The sequence below is a fragment of the Sus scrofa genome, chromosome 9 (genome assembly GCF_054392235.1).
Source record: "Sus scrofa isolate SSC_HxYL_T2T_F1_AM1 chromosome 9, Sscrofa_HxYL_maternal_Yorkshire_Landrace_v2.0, whole genome shotgun sequence".
NCBI lineage: Eukaryota > Metazoa > Chordata > Mammalia > Artiodactyla > Suidae > Sus > Sus scrofa.
This window is the reverse complement of record NC_139391.1, coordinates 122,824,042-122,851,143: the sequence shown is the minus strand read 5'-3', so window position 1 is coordinate 122,851,143 and position 27,102 is coordinate 122,824,042. Positions and strand designations below refer to the sequence as shown.

Genomic DNA, 27,102 nt, shown 5'->3' with positions numbered 1-27,102 from the left:
CCGTTTTTGACTTTTTTTCTAGAAGTTGTCTGTTTCATCTAAATTTTCAAATGTATTGGTATAAGATTGGTCTTAATATTAAATTTTTAATTCCCCCAGTTTTTAGTGATGTCTTTCATTCTTCACTCTGCTTATCAGTGGTGCTGCGCATTTTTCTCATTTTTGATCAGTTCTTGCTAGGGATGTATCCATTTTATGAGTCTTTTCTAGGACCAACTTTCAGCTGTATTCTCTATTTTTGTTTTCCATTTTACCAATTACTCTATAGTTATAGTTTCCTTCGTTCTGCTCTTTTTGGTTTTGTTTCTTTTCTGATTTTTTAACTTGGACATATACATATTATTGGGCAGGCTTTTTTTTTTCTAAGATAGGCATTTGAGGTAATTTTTCTTTTAGCTACATGTAGTAATTTTGGTATGGCATTTTTGTTTCCTGTTCCTTATTTCAAAGTAATTTCTGATTTTCATTTATAGTTTTTCTTAGACTTGTGGGTTGTTTAGAGGTAAACTTATTACTTAGAAATAGTGATTTTCTTGTTTTTTAAATTATGGATTTCTGTTATAATTACAATTATTATCAGAAAATACTTAGTTGTTTTTTGTTTTTTTTGTTTTGTTTTGTTTTTTGTTTTTGTCTTTTTGCCATTTCGTGGGCCGCTCCCGTGGCATATGGAGGTTCCCAGGCTAGGGGTCTAATTGGAGCTGTAGCCACCGGCCTACACCAGAGCCACAGCAACACGGGACCTGAGCCGCGTCTGCAACCCACACCACAGGTCACCACAACACCGGATCGTCAACCCACTGAGCAAGGCCAGGGATCGAAACCGCAACCTCATGGTTCTTAGTCGGATTCGTTAACCACTGTGCCACGACGGAAACTCCAAAAAATACTTAGTTTTTAAAAAATTGATATTTGCCATATCACCTGGTAGTTTATTCATGTTTGAGAAGAATGTGTTTCCTGCAGTTGCATGGTGCGGTGTAAAGTTTGTTAAATATATGATGAGAATTTTTTTCATTCTTACTGAGTCTATTTCTTTGTGAGTTTCTTATACACAGTGGAGGGTTTTTTATCCACTCTGCCCCACTCAGTCTTATAATTTTGTATTTAGACTATCTACATTTAATGTAAATGTATAGTTTACGCCTGCCATTTTATTATTTGCTTTATGTTTTTTTCTCTTTTGGTATTTTGTTCTTTTTTTTTTTTTTCCTTAAGGACTGCTTGCATGTATTTATGTCTTTTTAAAGACTTTGTCTTTTTAGAGCACTTTTAGGTTAACAGAAGGATTGAAAGGAAGGTACAGAGATTTCTTATATAACCCCTGCCCCTCTTAGATGTTCATATTCTTCTCCATTACCAACATTGCTCATCATAGGCTATGTTTGTTAAGAGTTCAGGCACCTACAGCATCATATCATAATCACCTAAAGTTCATGGTTTACAATAGAGTTCACTCTTGGTTTTGCACATTCTGTGGTTCTGGAGAAATATATAATGATATGTTTCCATCCTTATATTAAGGTGTAGAGTATATTCACTGTCCCCAAATTCTTCTTTGCTCTACCTCTTTATCCCTTTCCCTCTCTCCAGCCCTTTGCAACCACTGATTTTTACTGTCTCCATAGTTTTGCCTTTTCCAGAATGTCACAGAGTTGAAATCATACAGTATGTAACCTTTTAGATTTGCTGTTCTTTGTAATATGCATTCAAGGTTTCTGCATGTCTTTTCATGGCTTGAAAGCTCACTTCTTCTTAGCACTGAATAATATTCCATTGTGTGCATATACCACTGTTTATCTGTTCTTTTTCTGAAGGACATCTTGGTTGTTTCAGGTGTTGGTAATTATGAATAAAGCTGCCATCAACATGTTTTTTTGGAATCTTAAGTTTTCAATTCCTTTGAGTAAATACCAAAGAGTGTGATTACTGGATCATATGATAAGAGTATGTTTACTTTTTTAAGAAACTGCCAAACTGTCTGCCACAGTGGTTGTACCATTTTTCATTCCTGCCAAAAATAAATGAGAGTGTCTATTGCTACACATTGTTGTCAGCTTTTGGTGTTGTCAGTGTTCTGGATGTTGGATGCTCTAATAGGTGAACAGTGCTTTCTTATTTTTATATATGGATGTTAATTTTGTATTCTTTTTTTAACCAGCTTTTTTTTCTGAGAGTATGGTCGGTATTCTTTTCTTCAGTTTTGAATATATCAGATAATTGAAGAGGACTTGGCAGTTATGATTTATTCTAATTATATTAGCTCTAAAAAATAAAATTCCAATACTGAGTTTAATACTTTAGCATGTTTCCATCAAATCATAGTGAAGGTCAAATAAATGAGGGCCAGTAATACCTACCTGCACCAAAAGTAATATCAATAAAAGGGGGCTCTATTTTTGAAATCTTTTACATTTTAATCTTAAGGGATTCTGAGATTTTTTTCTTCAGTTTTTAAATTTAAATGTTTAAATTTTCTTTGCATTTTGATACAGTGTGCTGTGTTAAGAGAGTACTTACTACTGGATTAGGATTGTGCTCTCAAGTAGCATTTCTTTACCTTATATATTATTATTACTCTCGGTAGTGTTAAGGCAGATTTGATCCAGAGTTTTTCCTGTTAGCATTTTCAATTTGTGATTGATTTTCATTCAGAAAGATAATGGCAGTTCAGCTTTATGTACTTTTTTCATGTATGTTCAGAATATTCCTGGATTCTGATTTAAGCTTTATTCTGGATACTGCCTCTCTGGTTGATGAAACAAACACATTTGCAGAGTGCATTTAGCCTGGTTCTTCTTTCTGCTTTTTGAAATGGTTATTATCCTTTATCTTTCTTTTATTTCCTCGTCCCTATAAAATCTTATATTGATGCCAGAAAGGAAAACACTTGTTTCCATTATTCATCACTACTCTCCATGCTGCTGTCCACCAAACGTGTATGTGATTTTCCATACCAAGCAATTCTCCAATTCTCTGTGGATGCCAGCTCAATGTCCTACAGTTCAGTTCAATTCAGTTCTATCTAACACTGTCTACCTGGAGTTAGCCCCAATTCTTGCTGGTTAAGGGCTCAGTCCCATAAGGCTGAGCTCCTCCTTCAGATAATATTTGCAAGTCCAGGAGGTCACCTGTGCTTCTGACTAAATGGCTGTAAATTAGACGTTCCCATGACCTCCTCCTTGACTTTGATAGCTTGCAGGAGTGGATCGTATAACTTAGGAAAACAGTTTGCTTACTAGATGACCAATTTATTATTAAAGGGTACAACTCAGGTATAACCACGTCAAAGAAGAGCCACAGAGCTTCCATCCTGTCTCCAGATGTGCCGTTCTCCCAGCATCTACATGTTCTCACCAACCCAGACACCCTTTGAACCCCTTTTAAGTTAGGATTTTTTCTGGAGGCTTTATTACATGCGCATGGTTAATTGGTCCCCCCCCCCCTTTTTTAAATGGCTATACCCATGGCATATGGAAGTTCTTTGGGCAAGGGATTGAATCTGAGTCATAGTCGTGACCTACACTTCAGTAGGATTCTTAACCCACTGTGCCAGAGTGGGAAGTCCTGATTGGCCATTGTCGATTCAGCTCAGTCTCCAGCCCTTCTCCCTTCCCTGGATGTTGGAAGATAGAGCTGAAAGTTCCAACACACCAGTCTGGTAACCCTGACTACCTGCCCTAATCTAGAGGCTCTGCTGGAGCCCCCAGCTCCAGTCTGGTCATTAGCATACAGAAAACACTTTTAATGAGGATTTTAGGAGTATGATCTGGCGCCAGAATTTAGACCAACTATGTGGTTCTTATTATAATGCCCTAATAATTTAGAGCTTTAAACATTTTCAGAATCTCAACATGTAGTTAATGTAAATGTCTCATTTAATATGTGCTCTCTAAGTGGTTTCCATTCTCCAAACTTTAAGCAAAAATTTCCTGTCTTGACACCTTTTCAGACTTTTTCACTTAAGTAGGTAACATCATTTTGTTTTACACTCAACCTGTATATTTATTTGGGTGGCCATTGTACCTTGGTTGATTTATTTTTAAATTGAATCATACGAAATTGCTGTTTTGGAAGTAAAAATTGTTTGAACATTGGTAGTTTTGTATATTTCACTTCATATATGGCCTTCATATATCATAATATCCAGCAAAAGCTTTGGGGCCCTGGCAGGATGGGACATTATCTTCAGAGAGTAAGGCATTAGCATTTAGTATTTCAGGATTTCAGGTTTTATTGGAATTTTTTTTTCTCTCATTCTTCAATTGCAGAAGTGAAATGAAAATTGTTAATTTGGTCTTGAGTAAGTATTATGTATCAAACAAGTGATATTGGCTATCTCTAGATTTTGATATTTTACTTTTTTTCTTTGAGAGATTGTTTTATTTTTTCCCCTCCAGTTTCATTAAGATATAATTGACGTACAGCACTGTATAAATTTAAAATGTATAACTTAATCATTTTTATATATCATGAAATAATTACCACAGCAAGTTTAATGAACATTCATTATTTTGTAACCAGAAATTTGCATCTTTTGGCTACTCTTCTCTAATTCCCTGTCACCTACTCCCCTCTGGTAACCACATATCTGATCTTTTTTCCTATGAGTTTGTTTTCTGATTTTGAAGTATAATTGACCTACAACAGTATGTTAGTCCCTGATGCACAACATGATGATTCAATATTTCTATGCATTTCAAACTAATCACCACAGGAAGTCTAGTGACTTAGCATAATACTTAGCATAATACCCTCAGGATTTTGATATTTTATTGTTTTTGATATTTTGATGTTTTTGATATTTAATTTCATCCTTCTCTGTAAATGTGTTTGTAAAGCATTCATACCAAAGACCCCTCAGTATTTGCTTAAAGATTTCAACAGGAAGAATTTAAAGGCCATTAAGTATAAAAGGTAAGAGGTGACCATGAGATGTTTTGCTGAATTAGTGGTCAGAGTCAGTGGAGTTGAAAATGCCCATAGACCAAAAGGCAAAAGGCTTCAGTAATGGTAGGAAATAACTGAGACATTTATAGATGTCCCAGATCTGTAGACAGTGATTTGGTTCCTTGGATTGAGCCAGACCAGAGTGTTTTTAATGTTACTGTGGAAGACTAATTATTGGGAATGGCTACTGAATGCAGTGAAAGTGGTAAGTCCCTATCTAGTCTGAGGCATGAAAGAATTTACCACTTGACCCACTTTTATTTGAAGGAATTCCGAGACAGACTGTGTCTTTGAGGGAGAGCAAAGTTTCAGTTAAGGTAGGAGTATTGTGTGAAAAATTTTTAGGGTGTAGTTAAATTCATTAAAGTAGATGAAAGAATTGAAAGAATTTGACAGTGCTAATTACTTTTTTTTTTTTAACCACTCTTCCCCACCCCCTAGTGGTTTCTGTGATACTGTACTATCTTTTCTCCTGGTTTTGTGGCTACCCCCTTGCCCTTATTAATAGTTAACATAGGAGTTCCCATTGTGGCTCAGAGGGTTAAGAACCCAACTTGTATCCATGAGGATGTGCGTTTGATCCCGGGCCTTGCTCAGTGGGTTAAGGATTTCGTGTGCTGCAAGCTGCAGCAACCTCTAACCTAGGACCTAGGGTTGCAAGCTAAGCAACCCCTAGCGTGGGAATGTCCATATGAAGCAGGCATAGCCCTTAAAAAAAAAAAAAAAAAAAAAAAAAGTGAGCACTGACCTGCTTCTTCTTCCTTTGATGTTCCCTGCACTCAATTTAAAAAAATTTTTTTTTTTTATTTCCCCAATACAATTTTTTTTTCTCCTGTTTAGCATGGTGTCCCAGTTATACATACATGTATACATTCTTTTTTCTCCTAATATCATGCTCCATCATAAGTGACTAGAGATAGTTCTTGGTGCTACAGAGCAGGATCTCATTGCTAATCCATTCCACAGGTAGTTGTTTGCATCTATTAACCCCAAGCTCCGAGTCCATCCCACTCCCACCCCCTCCCCCTTGGCAACCACAAGCCTATTCTCCAAGTCCATAATTTTCTTTTCTGTGGAAAGGTTCATTTGTGCAGTATATTAGATTCCAGATATAAGTGATAGTGTATGGTATTTGTCTTTCTGACTTACTTCACTCAGGATGAAAGTCTCTAGTTCCATTTGTGTTGCTGCAAATGGCATTATTTTGTTCTTTTTTATGGCCAAGTAGTATTCCATTATGTATACATACCACATCTTCTTGATCCAATCATCTGTCGATGGACATTTGGTTGTTTCCATGTCTTGGCTATTGTGAATAGTACTGCAATGAACATGCGGGTGCATGTGACTTTTTAAGGAGAGTTTTGTCTGGATATATGTTCAAAAGTGAGATTGCTGGATCATATGGTAGTTCTATGTATAGTTTTCTAAGATACCTCCATACTTTCTCCATAATGGCTGCACCAGCTTACATTCCCAGCAAGAGTGCAGGAGGGTTCCCTTTTCTCCACACCACCCCCAGCATTTGTTATTTGTGGACTTATTAATGATGGCCATTCTGACTCGTGTGAGGTAGTTTTGATGTACATTTCTCTAATAAACAGTGATGTTGAGCATTTTTTCATGTGCTTGTTGACCATCTGTGTATCTTCCTTGGAGAAACGTCTATTCAGATCTTTTGCCCATTTTCCCATGGGGTTGTTTGGCTTTTTTGCTGTTGAGTTGTGTAAGTTGCTTGTATATTTTAGAGATTAAGCCCTTGTCAGTTGCATCATTTGGAACTATTTTCTCCCATTCTGTAAGTTGTCTTTTTGTTTTCTTTTTGGTTTCTTTTGTTGTGCAAAAGCCTGTCAGTTTGATTAGGTCCCATTGGTTTATTTTTGCTTTTATTTCTGTGGCACCTGATTTTTATTCTTATCTCTTCTGACTATACTGATTGACGTGGGGTGATTTCATTCATTGTTGTAACTTCAGATTTATTATTTACCTTTCTCATAGCTTTTAGGACTTTGTATGTATTATTATTTACCCTGCTTATTCTGTCTTTTCTCACTGTTTTTTCTACCTGACAAAATTATGTTAGTCTTTCAAGGATCAGCATTTCATTTAATTTCAAATCCTATTTCAGTTATCCATTTGCCTTTCTCTTCTCCCCAAGTTTTCTATCTAGATTAGGAGCAGTTGGTACTCTTTTAATTCTCTGTATACTCCATTATCATAATGCTTCCTGTGATATTTCAACTATTGGTTTACTTATTTGCCATTTCCCATAGACTGAATTCCGTGAGGGCAAGGGCTAGAGTTTTCTACATCCTGTGTCTCACAGGGCTTAGGATTGATAAATTAATATATTATCCACTATATATGTATTGCCACAGAAGAAAAGGTGCTTCCCTACTGGTCATTAAATAAATGTAAGTTAAACAATAAGGTTCACTTTTTAAGAAGCAGCATAGCATGGTAGTGAACAGTGTGAATTCTGGAACAATAAGGCTGCCTTGATTTCAACTCCAGTTCTGTCAAAAGAAGCAGCATAGCATGGTAGTGAACAGTGTGAATTCTGGAACAAGAAGGCTGCCTTAATTTCAACTCCAGTTCTGTCATATACTTGCTGAATGATCTTGAGCAAGTCACTTAACCTCTCTCTGCTTCATGTTCCTGGTTCACATCTGGCAATAAGTATTATATAAGTATTTGTTATTATTATTTTACATTTTAAAAATTGGCTCAATATATTTGGCTTAAACTAAGACAGCTGCTTATACATAATTGTAATAGGAATTTAAATTCGATAGTGTTTCTGGGAAGCAGTTTTATTTTATATAGTGAAGATTTCCTAACTATTTCTTTTGATCAAATAATTTCATTTTAATTACTTCAATAAAATTTGAAATGTAGGCTTGTATAATTTGAAATGAAGATTCATATGTTCCAGAATTATTTATGATAATTTCCAATTTTGTGTGTGTGTGTGTTTCTGTGTGTTTTATGGCTGCACATGTGGCATATGAAAGTTGCCAGGCTGAATTGGAGCTGCAGCTGCCGGCCTACACCACAGCCATGGCAACAGCAATGAAGGATCTGAGCCACATCTGTGTCTTACACCACAGATCACGGCAACACTGGATACTTAACCCACCAAGTAAGGCCAGGGATCGAACCCAAATCCTCATGGATACTAGTCAGGTTCATTACCACTGAGCTACAAGGGAACTCCCAGTTTGCAAACAATTTAAATCTCTGATGAGAGGACCTTGGTTAAATATATCATTGAATGTGATGCACTAATGAAAATATTTGCACTTTAATGGCATGGAGAAAAGTTATGGTATAATAGGTAAGATATCAAAGATAAAACATTATCTTAAGTATGTTTTAAAAAATACCTAGGAGGTTAAGTTGTGATTGGATTTGGGTGGTAGAATTTAATCTCTGAGACTAATTTTATTTTTCAAATGGAGTTAGCAACTGATATGCTAACATTAATTGCTGACAATTAAATGAGGTAATTTGAAAGTTACTTGAATGTCTTCTGTTTTTATTAAGTCACATTGTCATTGTTGTTCATCTTTAGTATTTTTATTATAAAGTCAATCCTTGTCATATTAAAGGAAGTACAACATTGTGTTTCCTTAAATATTAAGTCTTTCCCTTTACTCTTTTATTTCTTTTGGCTGTGCCCATCGTGTGTGGAAGTTCCCAGGCCAGGAGTTGAACACTCAGCACAGCAGCAACCCAAACTGCTGCAGTGACACTGTGGGATCCATAACCCTCTGCATCACAAGGGGATTCCTGCATTTACTTTTTAATGCCTTTTGTCTGCAGTTTTTCACCCTTACAATTTACCATTACTGCCCAGTTTCCTAAAAATCATTTTACAAATATAAGTTGTTTTATGATTGCAGTGATGCCAGTGTGGCTTGGTTTAGACTTTTCTTTTTCCCTCTCTCTCTAATCTACAGCAACTGGAGCAGATCCAGAAGGAGCTAAGTGTTTTGGAAGAGGATATCAAAAGAGTGGAAGTATGTTATCAATTTTTCACATCTCTACTAATTTTCATTTTCATGAAATTTTGCTTTTTCTTTAAATTGTGTGAAATTTATAAGTTTGGTCTCCATTTTATAGGAAGTAACAGATGTTACTTCAATTTTAATTGAGAGTGCATTTTCGCAGAGTAAGCATTCTAAACACTTTCTTTATGATAAAATGTATTCTAAATTTGTTTCACAGTGTTTTATTGCCATCATTATTCTTAGAGTGAAAAAAAAATCAGTTTTCTTGCTTTGCCATCATGTTAACTTAAATCAACTCCCACAAAACTCTCAATTATTGCCATCAAAATGATATGTCACGATTCCATTCTTTATTAAATCAGGAAGTTCTTACATATGTCTATTGTGATAAGATGATTTTAAAAAAGAGATGAGAACAAATTAATAATAATCTAGGACTTTATAGTATAATATAGTTTACTTCTAGAAATCCATGAGAGGATCTTAGGGAGGCTTATAGGCTATTATGATTGAGGTTATTTTCTTCAGCTATATTTAAATTTAGTATGAGTTATACTTTATTCACATATGTTATAATTTTCATTTGCATGTATAAATGATAGAGTTTAATATTTTGTGGAAGTTCAGTATCCCATGTGGCAGTCCTGATTTGTTACTACTGTATTGATGTTCCTTGCTTGGCTGTATGATTGAACTAGGCTCGGATTAGCCAGAAATAATTCTACCTGATTATGCATCTTCAGTGGCATTTAAAAATTTACTGTTTTCCCATAGATTAAATGTAGCATATAGCAAAGCAGGCCAGGCTGTTGGTATGATTCAGTCATAATTTATGCAGTAATAATTTATTACAAGGCCTTTTCCTCTAAGTTAATGACCAGAGGTTAGAGTTTAACCAACAAAGCTAATATTTGCATCAAGAGGAGCATTATTTTTTGTAATGTTTGCAGAGAATATTTAAAAGCAGAAACTGACATTCTGTTTTTCTCTACTTTGGAGAGTTGAACCTAATGATCCAGTTGCCATATTGTCATATTTATCTTAATATTTATCAGTAGGTTCTCACCTGGATTAATGATGAGCTAGTTCACTATTCACAAAGTGTACTGTACATCTCACTTAAAATATTTACATTTGTCTTTTTCTATATTAAGTGACTTCATAAGTGATGAAAAATATTTATGAAAGAGTTCTTTGTTAAGAATGTGTACCATAGAAAAGGCTTGTCTCTTAACTTTCAGATATTCTTGCTTTTGTATTCTATGGAGAGAAAGCCTTGAGACAGACATTTGGATGTTGAGATAAAAAGGGACTGATAAAACCTGGGATTGGAAAGGAATATGGTATCATAACTCCTTTTGATTTATATATCTTCTGTTTGAAGTGTCTATAATTGTAATAATTGTGCTTCCAGGAAATGAGTGGCTTATACTCTCCTGTCAGTGAGGATAGCACAGTGCCTCAATTTGAAGCTCCTTCTCCATCACACAGGTACAGAGCTTGAAACTTGTAATTGCTTAGGATTTATATTACAAAGTGCACATATGGTACTAGTCCTTGGGAGCCTTTTCCATGTAATGTACAAAACCCCTGAGAAATTACTTTTGGTCATGATCTAGAAATGAGATTCAGATGGCCCATCTGTTTCCTTAATTCTTTGAATTTTCATGCCAGCAACTGTTAGTGAGTAGAATATTATAATAGTATGAATTCAGAGTTGGATTAAAAGTTGGGTGGATTACTTAAAATAATGACAGCTTTAAATATCTTGTGAGTTAAAATCAGATGACATTAAAAATCTATAACTTAAAAACATGAAATGGTAATAAGTAGAGAAGAATTAGATAAAGTAAAACCTTTGACTTTTCCACTAACCTGTTGAATTTTCTTGCGGATCACTTTCCCCAGATTTAAAATGAGGATATGAAATAGTTCTGTTGGCTAGGATATCCCTGATGTCTTCTGACTCCATATTATTAATTTAATTAAGCCTTCCCTTCTACATGCTCTATAGAGCAGGAATTATATAGGTCTTCCTGGTCACTCTTTCCTTAGGTTTTAGAGTAGTAGTGGTGACTGGCTTCCTTCAGTAAGTGTTTGTGAAATATAGTGAATATCTGTGGTCCCTGTGTAACTCTCACATTCAATTTGATGAAATACCTACTACCTAAAATTTGAATTCAAATTTGTTATGTTCATAGCAAGAGCAATTTTACTTGTTTTTAATTTGATGATCCATTTAGGCTGATGGTCCAGTGGGGACTTTCTGGACAGATAGTTTCAGGATAACACATGGATTATCAGGTAGTCCAGTGACAGTACAAGACATTATACTAACCTTCAGAACATGTATCAATTCAGGAAGCCTATTTTCTGTGTTATTTGAGGTGATATATAGGGAACGGGGCACAAAGAATAGTCTAGATAACAAAAATCCCTAGAATGTTTGACATTTTTCATTAACTGTTTTATGGAGAATCCTTGCCAATTCTAGGTGATTCCAGGGGCACCTTACCCTTGTAATTCAGCTTGTTTTCTGCATATTTTCTTTTCTTTTGAACACTTGGGAATGACACGGTCTGTGAGATATTACCTTTAAGCTTAGCATTCACTTCCTGATGTACAGGGGGGTCTTTGTCAATAGAATGTTTATTATGTGTGTGCATGCAGGCAAGTAAAGGTTGTCGTATCATTAACTCTTCTCTTACAAACTGATAATTCTCAGTGTCATATCACTCTCTGTTTAACAGTAGCATTTCTTTCTATCTGTTGTGTCCAGGTCCTTGTTCACTCTCTCATTGATGGCTTTTAATAGCATATAGATAATATAGCATTATATTCATTTAACTGGCTCTGTTTATTGAATACCTCTGATGCACTAGATACTGCTCTGAGTGTTAAATCCAGCTGGCAAGATCCCTTCCCTTATGGAGCTTCCCTTTTGGGGTGTTGTGTGTGTGAAGGTTGGGGAAGATGCTACGTGAGCAAATTTATAATGTAGTAATTCTAGTACATAATATATCAGTAGTACTTTAGCAAGGACAGTAGAAATACCAGGGAGCTGACACATGAATGAAATAAAGTGAAAATATAATAAAAAGTCATGGGAAGGAGTTTCCATTGTGGCTCAGTGGGTTATGAACCCGACTAGTGTCCATGAGGATGTGGGTTTAATCCCTGGCCGTGCTCAGTAGGTTAAGGATCTGGCATTGCTGTGAGCTGTGGTGTAGGTCACAGAAATGGTTTGGATCCTGCATTGCTGTGTCTTTGGTGTAAGCTGGCAGCTGCAGTTCCGACTGGACCCCTAGCCTGGGAACTTCCATGGTGGAGTTTTGAGCAGGATCTATTTAGATTTTAAAATATTTACTGGGGTTCCTACATAGAGGATAGATAGGAGACTTTCAGTGTCCCTATCAATTCTTGGCCGTTGGAAACTAGGAGGAAAGTTTGTAACATTTTAAGAGTCCAGAGGAGAGGATATGGTGGCGTGGATTAGAATTTTATTGGTGGAAGAGAAGAGAAGTGAAAAAGTATTGTAAAATAAAGTATCCTGTCCCATAGAAGATATAGTATTTCATGGAGTCTATGAAACCTTTGTTGGAGAATTGCTAAAATCTTATGGAAAGCCTTGTCAAATGAGATTCTGGCACAGTTAGACTGGTTAACAAAATGAGAAGATAGGCAAACATGGTATTTTCTTCAAAAGAGTCTTTTGGTATTTTCTTAAAACAGGTAATTTGATTATCACTCAGACTTTGAGAAAGACACTTGGGAAAAATGATGTCTCCTTAAATACTCTTGAGAAACGACCCTTAAGATTAAGATATAAAATTAAACATGGAAAGAATGTTACTTTATTCTATCAATATTTGAGTTTGCTTTATTTTTAGGAAATAGCCTGAGGTTGAGTTATCATTTTTTCCCTCTAGTTATTAGCTTCATTATTTAAATGCCAGACAGTTTTTGTTTTTATTCCTCACTGTAGCATTTTGGTCTCTCTTTTAAGTGGTTTACTTTAAAAAAAAAAAAAAAAGATTTTTTGTGAATTCATGGTTTTCCTATAATGAGGACCTTTTTAATAAGATCATTAAATCCCTTGTATAGATTTTGGTTTATGGTTAGATTTATGTATTTAATGAAAATAAAAAGACATACAGTTGTACCCAACCTCCTCCAGGATTTTGTCTTCCATGTACCATGATTAACTGTAATTGTCATACCTTGTCTATTCTCTTCCTGCTGCCTTGTTTAGACGCTGTATACCACATGGAGTCTAGCAATGTCTTTTAACTACCCTCCTACAGTGTATTGTGAGCAAGCTGATCATGTTACTTTCCTGCTTAAAATCCTTCAAGGGCTCTCTCTTACATGTAAATTGGCTTAGATTTAACTCTTTTGCATGACCTTCCATAGCCACCTGTACCCTGCTTATGGTTTTTGTGCTTTAGAATTGAATTTAACTCCCCAAACAAGATGTTAGGGTATATTTGCTTATATTGTTCCTTTTGCTTAGAAGTCTCCTCCTGGATTCCTCTCTTTAGTAGTTCCCCTCTCCCGCTGCCACACCCTCTACCCCCCAATCCAACCAGAATGAGCTTTTCTTTATTCTTTTTTGATACACCAGTGCCCAAGAAAAAAATGAAGGGGAGGAGGAAAGGGGAAGATGAAACTAACCATTTTTTTTTTTATTACGAAAGATTCCTGCTTATTTGGTCCTGCTCATAGTATGTGTACTAGTTTGTGCAGACTTCCCTTGCTGTGCTATAATCCTGTGAATATTGGGATTTTCTTATACCCCTACATTTTTATGTGAGCATTTATATATAATAGAACTTAAAATAGGTTTTTGAATAAATGTATAATTAACCTAGAATATCATTTAATTTTCATAGTTTGTGAAAATTTGATTGAAGCATGACCTTTAGTATATTTAGTAAGTAAACTAATTAATATAATTTTTAAAAAAAACCTGTCAGGCTTCATTGTTATAGGTTTAGGGGACAGTATGTAATTATTTTCTTGATAAAATTAGGCAAAAAAATTTTTTAATCCACTTTTAAGTCTTAATCCATTGCAAATTTCCTATATTAGAACTAGTTCAAACCCAAAGATTGCTGCTTTCAGGGCCTTTTTAATTCTTTAGATTCTGAGGAAGGAATTTTCCATAATTCACAGGATTAACTATAGTTTATATTTCATTGTTGCATACCAGTATGTGTCAAATCATGAGTAAACTGGACAGTGATAGGCAAGCACAGTCAACCTTTTACCTGTTGCCAAATGGAATTATTTTTGTTTTTGTTTTGTCTGAGAGTATGATTATGAGCGTATACATAGCATGGTCCATTCTTCTAGAGAATTATTAATATACTAGGCATTTTTAACTTTTTTAGCCCAAACTTTGTGTATGTAATAAAATGAAACATTTTAGTCAGATCTTCTTGACTTTTGATCTTGATTTTGTTTAGATTAAAAACATTCTTAGACCAAAAAAATCTAAAATTAACATTTAGATTTTAATCTTCTTCAAAGCCATTTATTACCAGTAGCTTTGCCTGTAATTTTTAACATACATCTCATTGATGTGATTTCTGTCTCAGAAATCATCATCTCAGATTTCTTTTGTTTTTGTCTTTAAACCAAGCAAGTATTTCAGAATCGTCAGTTATTAGGCTCTCACCTCTGTATTTTTAGAACTTCCAAGAACTCGGTTTAAATACAGCATATTAGTTGAAACTTCTTTATCTGCTTGGGGATGAATATGCTTTTATATGATCCATATAATTATGGAGTTAAATTTGCAGAGTAACTCATGCTCTCCTGTGATAGAGTAGTAAATAAATGCAATATAAATACAAATAGTAAGTAAAATTAGTCTAGAATCTCTAATCTTTAAAATGCTTTTACCAGTAACAGACTTGCTATATAAGACACTTTTGTTTTTATTTAACTACTCTGTCAAATATTTTTGAAACTTAACCTTTCATTTGTGTTTCTATCATTTTTGACAAAGGTCCAGATGAAGCAAAATGTAGGTATCACAGAAGGGAAAAGCAAGGGGTCATTTTATGGATGCTGGGATTATTTAACTGTTACTATGAATGTATATAACAACACGGTAACTCAACTATACTCCAATAAAATTTAAAAAAGAATATGTGTGTGTGTGTGTATATATATATAGAGAGAGAGAGAGAGGGAGGGAGGGAGCAAGAGAGATAAATCAGTACCTTGTGAATTTGTATATTTTATAATTTGAATGAGTAAACTAATGAAATTCAATTCAAGGAATTTGATACTGTATAATGACTTCCGGACTAGGTTAAGAAATTACTTTTTAACTCAGCCACACAGTTCTCCACAGTTATATTTATCTGAGCGACCCTCCACCCCATCCCCATGCGCCAAGTCATTAAAAAGACATAGGTGTGGTGGGGAGAGGGTGGTGGTTAGGGTTGGCTGTTTGGTATAGTGGATGAAAAGGGATTCATCTGCTGTATTTCTTGCATGTTGGGTCTTTGGCTGGATTATAACCTGTAACCAGAGCAGTGTTAATAGCCTCTTCTTACATATTAATTCTTACATTTATGGTAGTTTTTGGCAATTATTATTGGTTTAACTGCTTTATTTCACTTGGTAAGATAACTTTTCTTTTAAAATGGAGGAATTAAAATGTTTTTATGGTCAAGTCTAACTCTAATCCTTACAAATTTATTCCTAATTTATTATATATTTTAAACAAATCTTCTGAATAAACCTAAAGAGGTTTTGGGTTTTTTTGGTTTGTTTGTTCTTTTTTTTTTTCCTTTAGGCATATGGAAGTTCCCAGGCTAGGGGATGAATCTGAGCTGCAGCTGCCGGCTTATACCACAGCCACAGAATGTGGGATCCGAGCCGCAGCTCATGGAAATGCCAGATCCTTAATCCACTGAGCAAGGCTAGGAATTGAACCTACGTCCTCATAGATACTAGTTGGGTTCCACAACAGGAACTCCTCTAAAGAGTTTTTAATATAACATTTATTTCCCTTTGTCCAGGAGGGGAATTGTAATAATTTAGGAAATTCTCTGTACACAGCCTGACACTGTTTTCCGTATCTCCAAGGTTAGATGATTACAAACAGATCTGCTGTGCAACACTTGTATTCACTGTAGCCAGTATACCAAGGATTACTTGCCTTAACTCTGACCCTATACCATGCAGAGGAGTTGAATTTGATGCCATAGGCAGTGGAGGACATTGAAGAAGCTTATGGAATTTTCAACTTGAACAAAGAAACAAAACAGTAATAAACACATTTCCTTGGCAACAACGTAAAGGGTACTCTTTACACATCTGTAGTTTCTCATTAAATTGACAGGTAATAGAAATGTAGCAAGTTATGAAAAAGTTTTTTTGAAATAATGCAGTTTCCTTTATTTAGAATATTTGAAGAGAAATACTCAGTCATCAATTTTTGGAGGTGTATCAAACATGTATAAAACACAGTTTTAGGTACTGGAGATATAGTTGTGAATATGACAGACCCTAGAACTCTGCTCTCATAGTTTTATATAGGATGGAAAATAAGTTATGATGGCAAATTAATCTGCTTAAAGTATGGTGTATTTAGACTTTTTGATTCCAGTAATTAAAATAATCAAACTTTAGTAATTATATTTGATGTGTTGGTGTTTCAGGATTTAAAAAATCTTTGGGTTCTTGTTATAAACTGATTATCACTGCTTGGTGAAGGTATTAACAGTCCATTCTAATGTGAAATCTGGGGTATGAATAGGTCTCATGGAATCTACCAAGACTCTTATTTGACATGTAGATATTTGAACCCTACCCCCAAATCTCATCAGTAGGTGTGAGATGGGTCCCAGAGATTCAAATGTAGGCCTAGCAGATCATACTTTAAATATGCATAGATACTTGTTTAGTAGGTAGTGGATATGTCTATTACTGACATTTTTAATAATCTGATATGCTTACTTTTTCATAGAAGTAAACTCTGATGTTCAACACTAAAGTTGTATATCTATCTTAAATTTATTTCATCTTTGGGGAAGATAGTACGAAGATTTCTATTTCTCTTACTCTACTCAGTAGAGTTGTAGATCGTTCTGTAACGTAAACAGCACTTAGCCTAATGAACTGAGACTTTGACTGGCCTTATTAGAGGTGGATCAGTCTGTCAGTCTTATTCTTTTGAGCTTATTCTCTGTTTTTTGAAATCTACTAAGCAAGTTCTTTACTTTTAAAAGCAGTAAAGCAGCAGATTCAGACTCTTCCATCTTTCAGATGTTTGCTTTTTATATCTGCCAATATAAGTTTCTCCCTGAGGAAACTCTTCTTACAAAGAAAACATTGAAATGAATTGCCCTTTTGCTTTTTTTTTTTTTTCCAACTTTAGTAATACTGTGGAATTATGGGCATAAATATTAGGTTCACACAGTCCTCCTGTGTACTGTATAATTACAACCCTTTCTAACCATCTACAATTAAAAGGAGGCAGAAGGGTGTTGGGGCAAGTTCTTCCTGGAGATCTGGAATACTCTGATAACTTTCATTCTTTGAATAATGAATTGAATCTCTGTCTTTTTCCTAAAGATTATAGGTATGTACTCTGGAGCCCTTTATTTTGGGGAAGGGGTGGGGACACCCATGGCATGTGGAGGTTCTTGGGCCAGGGATCAAACCCATCACAGCTGTGACTGAAGCCAGAGCAGTGACAATGCCAGATCCTTAACCTGCTGAGCCACCAGTGAAATTCTGGAACCCAGTACTTTTGTTATTGAACTACCCTTGCATTCCTCAAGTGAATCCAAGCTTGTATGATATATAGGTTTTCATAACTTTTTTGGAAACCTCTGGAATCAAATGTGTTTCAGTATATGGTATTATTTCTGTCCTCCATACCCTGTATTGTACAATTTTAGAAAGTTAATACAGTACATGTGCTGTGTGTTATGTATACTGATGGAAGAGTAGAAGGCAGCTCCACATAATCAAGCACATTCATATTTTAGCATTGAAACATGAATGTAAACAATAAGATAAATGATACCAAATCTGTTCAGGTCAGGTTTTACCTTCAAAGAAGTTGCAGAAAATACTTGATTTTCATAATTTTGGGTTCTAGGAATTGAAGTTTTATTTCATCTTTTTTCAGCTCAATATTTTAAGAAGCCAAACTCTATATTGCTGAAAAGGCCATTGTAATCACCAGTGTTTAATTTTACAAAATCTGTTCTGTAAAATTGGTTGTAGATGTCTTGTTGAAGAGTTCCCATTGTGGCTCAGTGGCAATGAACCTGACTAGTATCCATGAGATACGGGTTCCATCCCTGGCCCTGCTCAGTGGGTTAAGGATCTGGCATTGCTGTGAGCTGTTGTGTAGGTCACAGACACAGTTTGTGACCTTTTAATGAGACCAAGACATTGTGTAAGAAAAGATTTCATGTCTATTTTCAATTGAATTTTGCATCAAAATCAGGAAATTATTTTTATCTTAGAGAACTGTATTTGCAAAAGTTGCAGCTGTCAGAGTAAGAGTATATGCGTATTAGGTAGTTTTTGTGATTTGCGCATATTATTCTCAAATAGTCCTTAGAATAAATGCTGTGCTGTAAGTTTTGTTTTACAAATGACGAATATGAGTCATAGAGACGAAGCAGTTTTGCCTGACATCACCCAGTTAGTGGTGTAATCAGTATTTCTAAAGCAATCATCCTTACTAGAGATTACTGCCTTGGTAGAAAAGGAATAAAATAGTCACAAACTTTACTGTTTAAAAAAGTTAAAATCATACTTGGTTTTAATTAACACTCAAATTTATAAGCCACATTGTTTTCAGGTTACACGTTGCTCAGTATGTGTCATTTTGAGAAACCAGTTTAGGAATTTTATGTAAAATGCTGGGAAGAAAGTTTTGGCTATAACTCATATTTTCTTTTTCATTTTTTAAAGTTTCATTGTCTCTCTCTCTCTCTCTCTTTTTTTTTTTTTTGTCCTTTTAGGACTGCACCTGCAGCATATGGAGGTTCCCAGGCTAAGAGTTGAATCGGAGCTGTAGCTGCTGGCCACAAGCTGCAGCTGTGACCTACACCACAGCTCACGGCAATGCTGGATCCTTAACCCACTGAGCGAGGCCCGGGATCAAACATGCGTCCTCATGTATGCCAGTCAGATTCATTTCTGCTGAGCCACGATGGGAACTCCTTTTAAAGCTTTTTGAAGTGTAGTTGACTTACAATGTTGTGGTAATTTTTGCTGTACAGCAGGCAGTTCAGTTATACATATGCGCACATTCATTTTCTTGCAGATTTTTTCCCATCTAGATTATCACAGACTATTGGATAGAGTTTCCTATGCTATACAGTAGGTCCCGTTTGCCAGTCATTTCATATACTGCAGTGTGCATATGCCAGTCCCAAACCCTTATTCCATCCCTCCCTGCCACCCATTCCCTTTGGCAACCATAAATTCATTTTTCAAAATCTGTGAAGCTGTTTCTGTTCTGCAAGTAAGTTCATTTGTATATTTTTCTTAGATTCCACATGTAAGTGATACCATATGATGTTTGGCTTTCACTGTCTGACTGACTTCACTTAGTATGATAATCTGTAGGTCCATCCATGTTGCTCTAAATGACATTATCTCATTCTTTTTATGGCTGAGTAGTATTCCATTGTATATATATGTACCACATCTTCTTTATCCCATTCCTCTGCTAGTGGACATTTAGGTTACTTCCATGTCTTGGCTATTGTATATATAGTGCTGCAGTAACATTGGGTTGCATCTGTCTTTTCAAATTATGGTTTTCTCTGGGTAGATGCCCAGTTTATACTAATACAAAAACAAATCAGTGACAGCGGTTTCATGTGTGTACATAGGTTTTGTTGTTGTTGTTCATTCTGTTCCGTTATTTATTTAAAAACTTCATAGTTTTCTTTTTTAGTTTCTTTTTTTTTTTTTTTGCCTTTTAGGGCCACAATTGCAGGATATGGAAGTTCCCAGGATGTTCTCTCTTGGATACTAGTCGAGTTTGTTACCACTGAGCCACAATGTAGACTCCCATAGTTTTATTTTCTTTATGATCAGTCTTAAATTGTCTGAACACACTTTATTTTGCTCACATATTAAAAATCTCTTTAATTAGTTAATTTTGTATGTAATGGTAATTTAAATGTGAATTTATTTTTCTTCAAGTAAAAGTCCATTCTAAAACTAGTTAACTTATTTTTATCAAGAGTGAACCACTGTTGGAATTCCTGTTGTGCGCTCAGTGCTAACAAATCTGACTAGTATCCATGGGATGTCGGTTCAATCCCTAGCTCTGCTCAGTAAGTTAAGGATCCAATGTTGCTGTGAGCTGTGGTGTAGGTCGTGGACTTGGCTCAGATCCCGTGTTGCTTGGCTGTGGCAAAAGCCGGCAGCTGCAGCTCTAATTCGACCCCCTAGTGTGAAATCTTCCATATGCCGCATGTGGGGCCCTAAAAAAAAAAAAAAAAAAGAGTGAGCCACTGTTATCCCTTAGCTTCTTATTCATTATAGGTATAGTTTATATATGAAATTAACAGTCTTGTCTTCTAATTACAAAGTGTATCTTTGCTTTTGGAAGAAAATAATTTGAGTAGTTTTGTGACATCTACTAGCATAATTGAATTTCCTTTCTAACTTGAATTAATAGCTGTATAGTTTTCATATATTTTTAACCAAGCTCCTCATTGTCATCATCCAGAACATTAGGAATTCTTTTATCATCTTTTTTTCCCCATTGTGAGTAAAGTGTATTATTCCTAATTCAGTTTTAGTTACTACCTGCCCTTGCCATTTTTTGGTTGTCTTTATTTTTATAATTTATTTGAAATGATTTATTTTATTTATTTGACATTTATTTGAAATAATTAATAGCCCATATTTATAACTTGCTGGTTTTTTCACTTTTCTCCTTAAATTATGTCTTTTAAGTGGGTTGGGCTAATCTTGGATTTCTTCACTCTTCAATTATAGAGTATGATGTGCCTAGGGTGTGTAGCATGGTGGTTCACTGTAAACTCTGGAACTAGACCATGGGTTTGAATTCTAAATCTGCTGCTGACTTGTTAAGTTTGGCCAAATACATAATCTCTCAGTGGCAGAGTTTCCTCACTTGAGAAATGGGAATAATTAATGAACTAAATTAAATCTCATACTCTTTGAAGTATCTTATTCATTTAATAGATGGTGAAGCTGGAAGCCAAATAAGATCAATAATTTGCCCAGAGTCATTTGGCTGCTAACAGGTGAAATTAAAACCCACTCTGTACTTTTAAGAGTGCATCTCATTTTATAACCTTTATGATCCTTTGAATACTAAAAAAATGATTTTGTGTGTTTGTGTAAAGAGAACCATTGAAATTAGTACCCTCAATTGCTCACATTTCATTAGGATAAACAAGAATATAAACATTTTTATAGTAGAAATAGTGAAGAATTTTTAAAAAATGCATGTAACTGTTGATCTGTCATGGTTGATTCAAATGTTATGCCATTTTCAGATGTTAATAGTCTTTATAGGCTAATTTATTTAAAGATAGGAAGGAGCTAGGAGTGAGGTGATAAGGCAGATATGGTTAGAACTAATGGGAAGGGTATTAGAATAATATAGTTAGAACTAATAGTCTGGGCTTCTAGAGGTTTTTGTAGGAGTAGGTAGGAGAATGCCCAGAGAATATAACCAAATAGAAAGAACCAATGGAGAAAACAGATTATGTTTGACTAGGGCAGAGGAAATTAGAACATAGGTATGGGGTTACGAAAGAAAGGTTATTGGTATTTTACCATTTATTCATTCTTTTGATAGTTTTCTTTCATATGAGATGATTATATCATAACATTTTGGAGCTTGGGGAGACTCTAGGTACAGCTGGAGATAGCTAGTTTCCCTCTGGTCACTGCAGATAAGGAAACTGAGCGATTTGTAGGGTATTTATTTGTCCAAGGGCACATAGCTGCAGTGTTCCATAGCTTTTGTTTGAATGCTTGTGCTCTTCTTCCAATACTCTTAAGTCCTCTTTTCCTTAAATAGAGTTCAAATAGCTGATATGAAAATGAAACTGTGGCAGTACTTCTGTGTATATACCTGATTAGTGATTTTTCCCTATTGACAGTCTTTCAAGGTGGGTATGTTTAAGGTGGTGTAAATATTCATTGACTTTTTTTTGCTTATGTGATATGTATTTATTTGATATCTAATTAAATTATTGGTAATATTTGCTTAGGAATAGAAATATGGAATTTACATGTGATATATTTTAGATTTACTGTTGCTAAGGGATTATATAAACTGAAATCACATTTTTCTTTCTTCATTTTGCAGTAGTATTATTGATTCCACAGAATACATCCAACCTCCAGGTTTCAGTGGCAGTTCTCAGGTAAGAGATATATCTAACAGTAGTGGTACCACAAAAATAATCACCCTAGTTGTAAAGTCACAGAGAGTTTACTGGAATGTCCTGTCATAAAGACAGCTGTTTCAAATGCTAGGGTATTGATTAGGACTTTAATAATTAGCTATATATTTGCTTATCACTGATGAGTTAAAAAAATTTTTTTTTAATATACTGGTAACATCCCAGACCTTGAGAGGGAAGGAAATACTATAAGAGGGAATTATGAATAATTAGGGCATTGTTTCTCTCAGAGATAGGAAAGTTGTAATTTATCAATGAATTACCCATCATCATTTTGAAACATGAAGTTTTTCTATGGAAAGGAAATTACAGATTTGAGTAGAATAGACCCTGACTTCACCTTTAATTAATTGTATGATTATTTTAATTTTTACGCTCTTCATCTCTGACTTGGGGATGCTCATATTTGTCACATCTAATTTTGAGGCCTTTTAACTTTTTATATTGAAATGACTTCATATTTAGAGAAAAGTCATAAGAATGCTAAAAATAATTCCTTTGTATTCTATATGCAGATTATCCAGATCTTAGCATTTTGACCACATTTATTTTATCAGCACGTGGAGGTCCCTGGGCCAGGGATTGAACCTGCAACTACTGCAGTGACAGTGCTTGATCCTTAGCTCAGGGAATTCTTTCATTCTGTCTCTCTTTTACATACATACACATAAAATTTTTTTTCTTTGGATTGTTTAAAGCACAGAATAATATTTCTTTATCTCTAAATACTTCAGTGTATATCTCCTTAAAAAACAAGGATATTGTCCTATGTAATCACAATATAATTTTAAAATTCAAGAAGTTAACATTGATATGCTATTTTTACTCCCTATGTCTTATTCAGATTTTACAAATTGTCCTTACATTATCCTTTATTGTATCCTTTTTTCCTTAAAATGAGAAAAATGGCATTTTTAATGCATGTTCATTTGTATATTCACTTTATGTGTTAGTGCAGTTATCTTTATCAAAATGGAAGGAAAATTCTTTTGGATCATACAGCTTTTGTTTATATTTTTCTTCTCTCACTACTTAGATGACTACCTCTTTTACTTTTATGGTTAGTTTGTGTAATTACTCTGTATATCCTTTGTTATCTTCAATTGCGTACTTGGATTTGGTCTGTTCTTTTTTATAGTAAGTTTATGGATTGGTTTGTATCTATTTCTGAACAGCCATGAACACATCAGACCTAGATGTTTTTATAAGGTATAAAGGATGTATCAGGAGAAATTTTTAAGAATTAAATTGAAACAGCCTTAAGAACTTGTATCTGGAAACAGCCTAGGCAATCACAGCTGGGCCTAAATATTCTCCTTTTAAACATAATCTCACAGAGTATCAAATTTAGACACAGCACTCTGGGACTGTGATGAAATGAAACAAAAAACAAGATCAATTTATAAACTTATTTAAGCACATACAAAAAGAATTGCTGTGCAAGCCACAAAAAAAGAGCAAACACACCTCTGTCCTGGCTGATAGGAGCAGTTGCTGCATCTTTACTAATTACAGCTTTAGTCTTACTGCGGGTTTCTGTTTGTCTATGTAATATTTATTAAGATACTCAGTCACAGAGTTATCCCCACTTCTTGACTGAATCTAATCCAGAGCAAATCCTTATTTCCTTGAACCCTCCCCCAAATCACTTAACATGAGCCTATATCTTATAAGTAGTTTGTAACATACTCTTACCTTAACCCAAAGTGTGCTGTGTTCTTTGTTGCAATGAGCAGTGATAAAACCTATTCAGCTACAAGTGTGTTCCTAATGGTCTTTGGCTGCTAGGCATTGACAACCTCTGCATAGAGGAAAAAGAGAAAATTTTCTACTGTTGCCATCTATAAAACATTGATTTGGAATTTCTAGCAAATTACATGAGCTAGGAACAATAAAAATTGAATCTGGGTGAAAAAGAAAAGCAGTTTGGATAGTGGTATTTTTCTCTTTGTTTTGTTTTTAGGTCAGCACCTACTGTTTTCATATATAAAGCAGAGTTCTGGTTTGAGGTGGTACACTAAGCCAATGTGATAATCTCTCTCCCACCTCTTCCACAAGAAATCCCATTGACGTATTGCTATCCTTACACTCTAAACTGAGAAGTAATTCATAGAAGATAAAAAGAATATTTAGGAAGGCTGCCTACCATGTGGGTCACTGTATGCAGATTAAAAGTGTGCTTTTGGGTGAAGCACACTCCCAGGAGACTCCAGCCTTAACATCCGTTGGGGGGACAGGGAAGTTGTTGAGCAGGAAAACCTGCTAGTGTTCTTGGGATAGAACTGCTATGACTCTTGTGCCAAAGTCCCTACCCTTCATTTCTAGCTATACTCTTTAGAAGAGAAAAATATAAAACAAATTGACACGAAATGAATTGGAAACAGAGTAGTTGAGGATAAGCCTGGCAAATGTAGGAATGGTAAGGAATATAGCAGAAACAAAGGAATAATAAAGGGAAGATAAGTACAGACCAAAATAGAACTCAAGTAAGAAAGCACAGAGGATAGATACAGTTTTTCACATAAGAAAAGATGTAATCCCCCAAAGCAGTAGTAATTTGTGTGGCATAATATAAAGCATTTGTATTTTTATAAAGCAAAAACTATTAGAAATTTTTTAAAATTGATTAAAACTTAAACATGGTAAAAGATTTTAAAGTATAGTCGTCCCTCAGTATCCATGGGGGATTGGTTCCAAGACCCTGACAGATACCAGAATCCAAGGATGCTCAAGTCTCTTATATGAATTGATGTAAACTTGTAAGTAACGTATGCAGCACATCCTCCTGTATATCTTATCATCTCTAGGTTACTTATAATACCTAATATAATGTAATGCTATTAAAAAGTTTTAAAATACAATGTGAAACTGTGTAAATAGTTGCCATTGCAGCTGCAAATTTGTTTTGCTCTTTGAAACTTTGTGGAATTTCTCTTTTTTTGGAATATTTTCTGCCTGCATTTAGTTGAATCTGTAGATTCAGAACCTGAGGATATAGAGGGCTAACTGTATAGCTCAAGAAGTAATTAAAATATTAATATTAGTAGTTAGGTAACATCTTCCATTTACTATTCATAGACATTGCTTAAGTATTTTACATGTATTAACTGCTTTAATTCTTAGAACTTTCCTATGAGATAAGTACTATTACTATTTTCTCTTTTATCGAGAAGGTAACTGGGGCACAGAAGAGTTAAGGAGGTTGCTCAAGGTAATATAGCTAGAGGAGGGAGCAGAGATTTTAACCTAGGCATGGTTTCAGGGCCTGTGCTTTTAAATATTAATTTACTCGACCAACGGTTTTGTTTTTTGTTTTTTAGTAACTCCTGCTTACTAGACACTATTTTAGTGAACAAAAGTAAAACATACAAAAACTGCTGTAACCAAATTTTCAGTCAAGTTGGAGGAATACTGATAGTAATAAAAATAGATTACCTTTAAACAAGAGAAGGTAAGGGAGCAAACTCTGTGAATATCTCTGGGAAGATCTTGACTGAGTGATAACAAGTATGTAAACCCTGGGGTAGAAGCATAGGTGACATAGTCAAGAAATCCATTATAGCTGGAGAGGAATGAACAAGGGGGAGAAAAATATAAATGAGGCCTCTTTGGTATATGGCTATCTTAGGTATTATAAGACATTGGATTTTTCTTTGGGTGAGATGAGTTAAACTTGATTTAATAGGTACTTCTTTCACTTCATAGTTTGCATCAAAGGATATACATTATTAATAGTAATCTTGGAGTATTTAGAAAAATAGATTGATTCAAAAACTGGATAAATTGTACCATTCTCTGAAAAAGGACCTTGAATAAATAACTAAGACAGACACAGAGTAAACTAAAGACCCTGAATTCCTTTTGTCAAAGTGTAGATTTAGATGTTGCTATGAACAATTCAAAAAATAATGCTGGAAAAAATATTATGTAGCAAAATTTATGAAATTTTGGTCAGAATTATCCTAAAATTTATATCATTAAATGGATTCATTTTTAGATAAGAATAAAAATAAGTGAACTAGGTATTGAACTCAGGAAAATAGGAAAAACACAAGATGATTAACGTTGAGAGAAATAAAAACAAGCCTATATAAGATTTAATTGGAATCAAGTTTCCTGACTTTAGACAATACTACAAAGCTACAGTCACCAAAACAATATGGTGCTGGCACAAAAACAGAAATATAGACCAATGAAACAGGATAGAAAGCCCAGATATAAACCCAAGTACCTATGGACAACTAATCTTTGACGAAGTAGAACAGAACATACAGTGGAAGAAAGATAGCCTCTTGAATAAATGGTACTAGGAAAACTGGAAAGCTACATGTAAAAGAATGAAAGTAGAACACTATCAAATACCATATACAAAAATAAACTCAAAATGAATTAAAGACCTAAATATAAGGCCAGAGCTATGAAACTCCTAGAGGAAAACAAAGGCACAATGCTCTTTGACATAAATCACAGCAACATCTTGTTTGATCCACCTCCTAGAATAATGACAACAAAGGCACAAATAAACCAGTGGGACCTAATCAAAATCAAAAGCTTTTGCATAGCAAAGGAAACCATCAAAAAAAACAAAAAGAAAACCCACAGAATGGGAGAATATCTTTGCCAATCATGCAACAGACAAGGGCCTAATCTCAAAAATATACAAACAACTCATGTAACTCAACAACAACAAC

The 27,102-nt window shown here is 34.8% G+C and overlaps 1 protein-coding gene across 14 annotated transcripts in view; it reads left to right on the top strand.

Annotated features, from left to right (window-relative positions):
• COP1 (COP1 E3 ubiquitin ligase) overlaps positions 1-27,102 on the top strand; it is a 200,745-nt gene that overhangs the window by 63,599 nt on the left and 110,044 nt on the right. For all 14 annotated transcript variants that reach the window (XR_014816273.1, XM_084977699.1, XM_084977697.1 and 11 more), the window contains 3 exons: positions 8,913-8,972; positions 10,378-10,454; positions 22,315-22,372. Coding sequence is in view for 13 of the 14 variants with exons in the window: in XM_084977699.1 (XP_084833825.1) it covers positions 8,913-8,972; positions 10,378-10,454; positions 22,315-22,372 (195 nt within the window). In the remaining variant the exon portion in view is untranslated. The remainder of the gene's footprint in view (positions 1-8,912; positions 8,973-10,377; positions 10,455-22,314; positions 22,373-27,102) is intronic.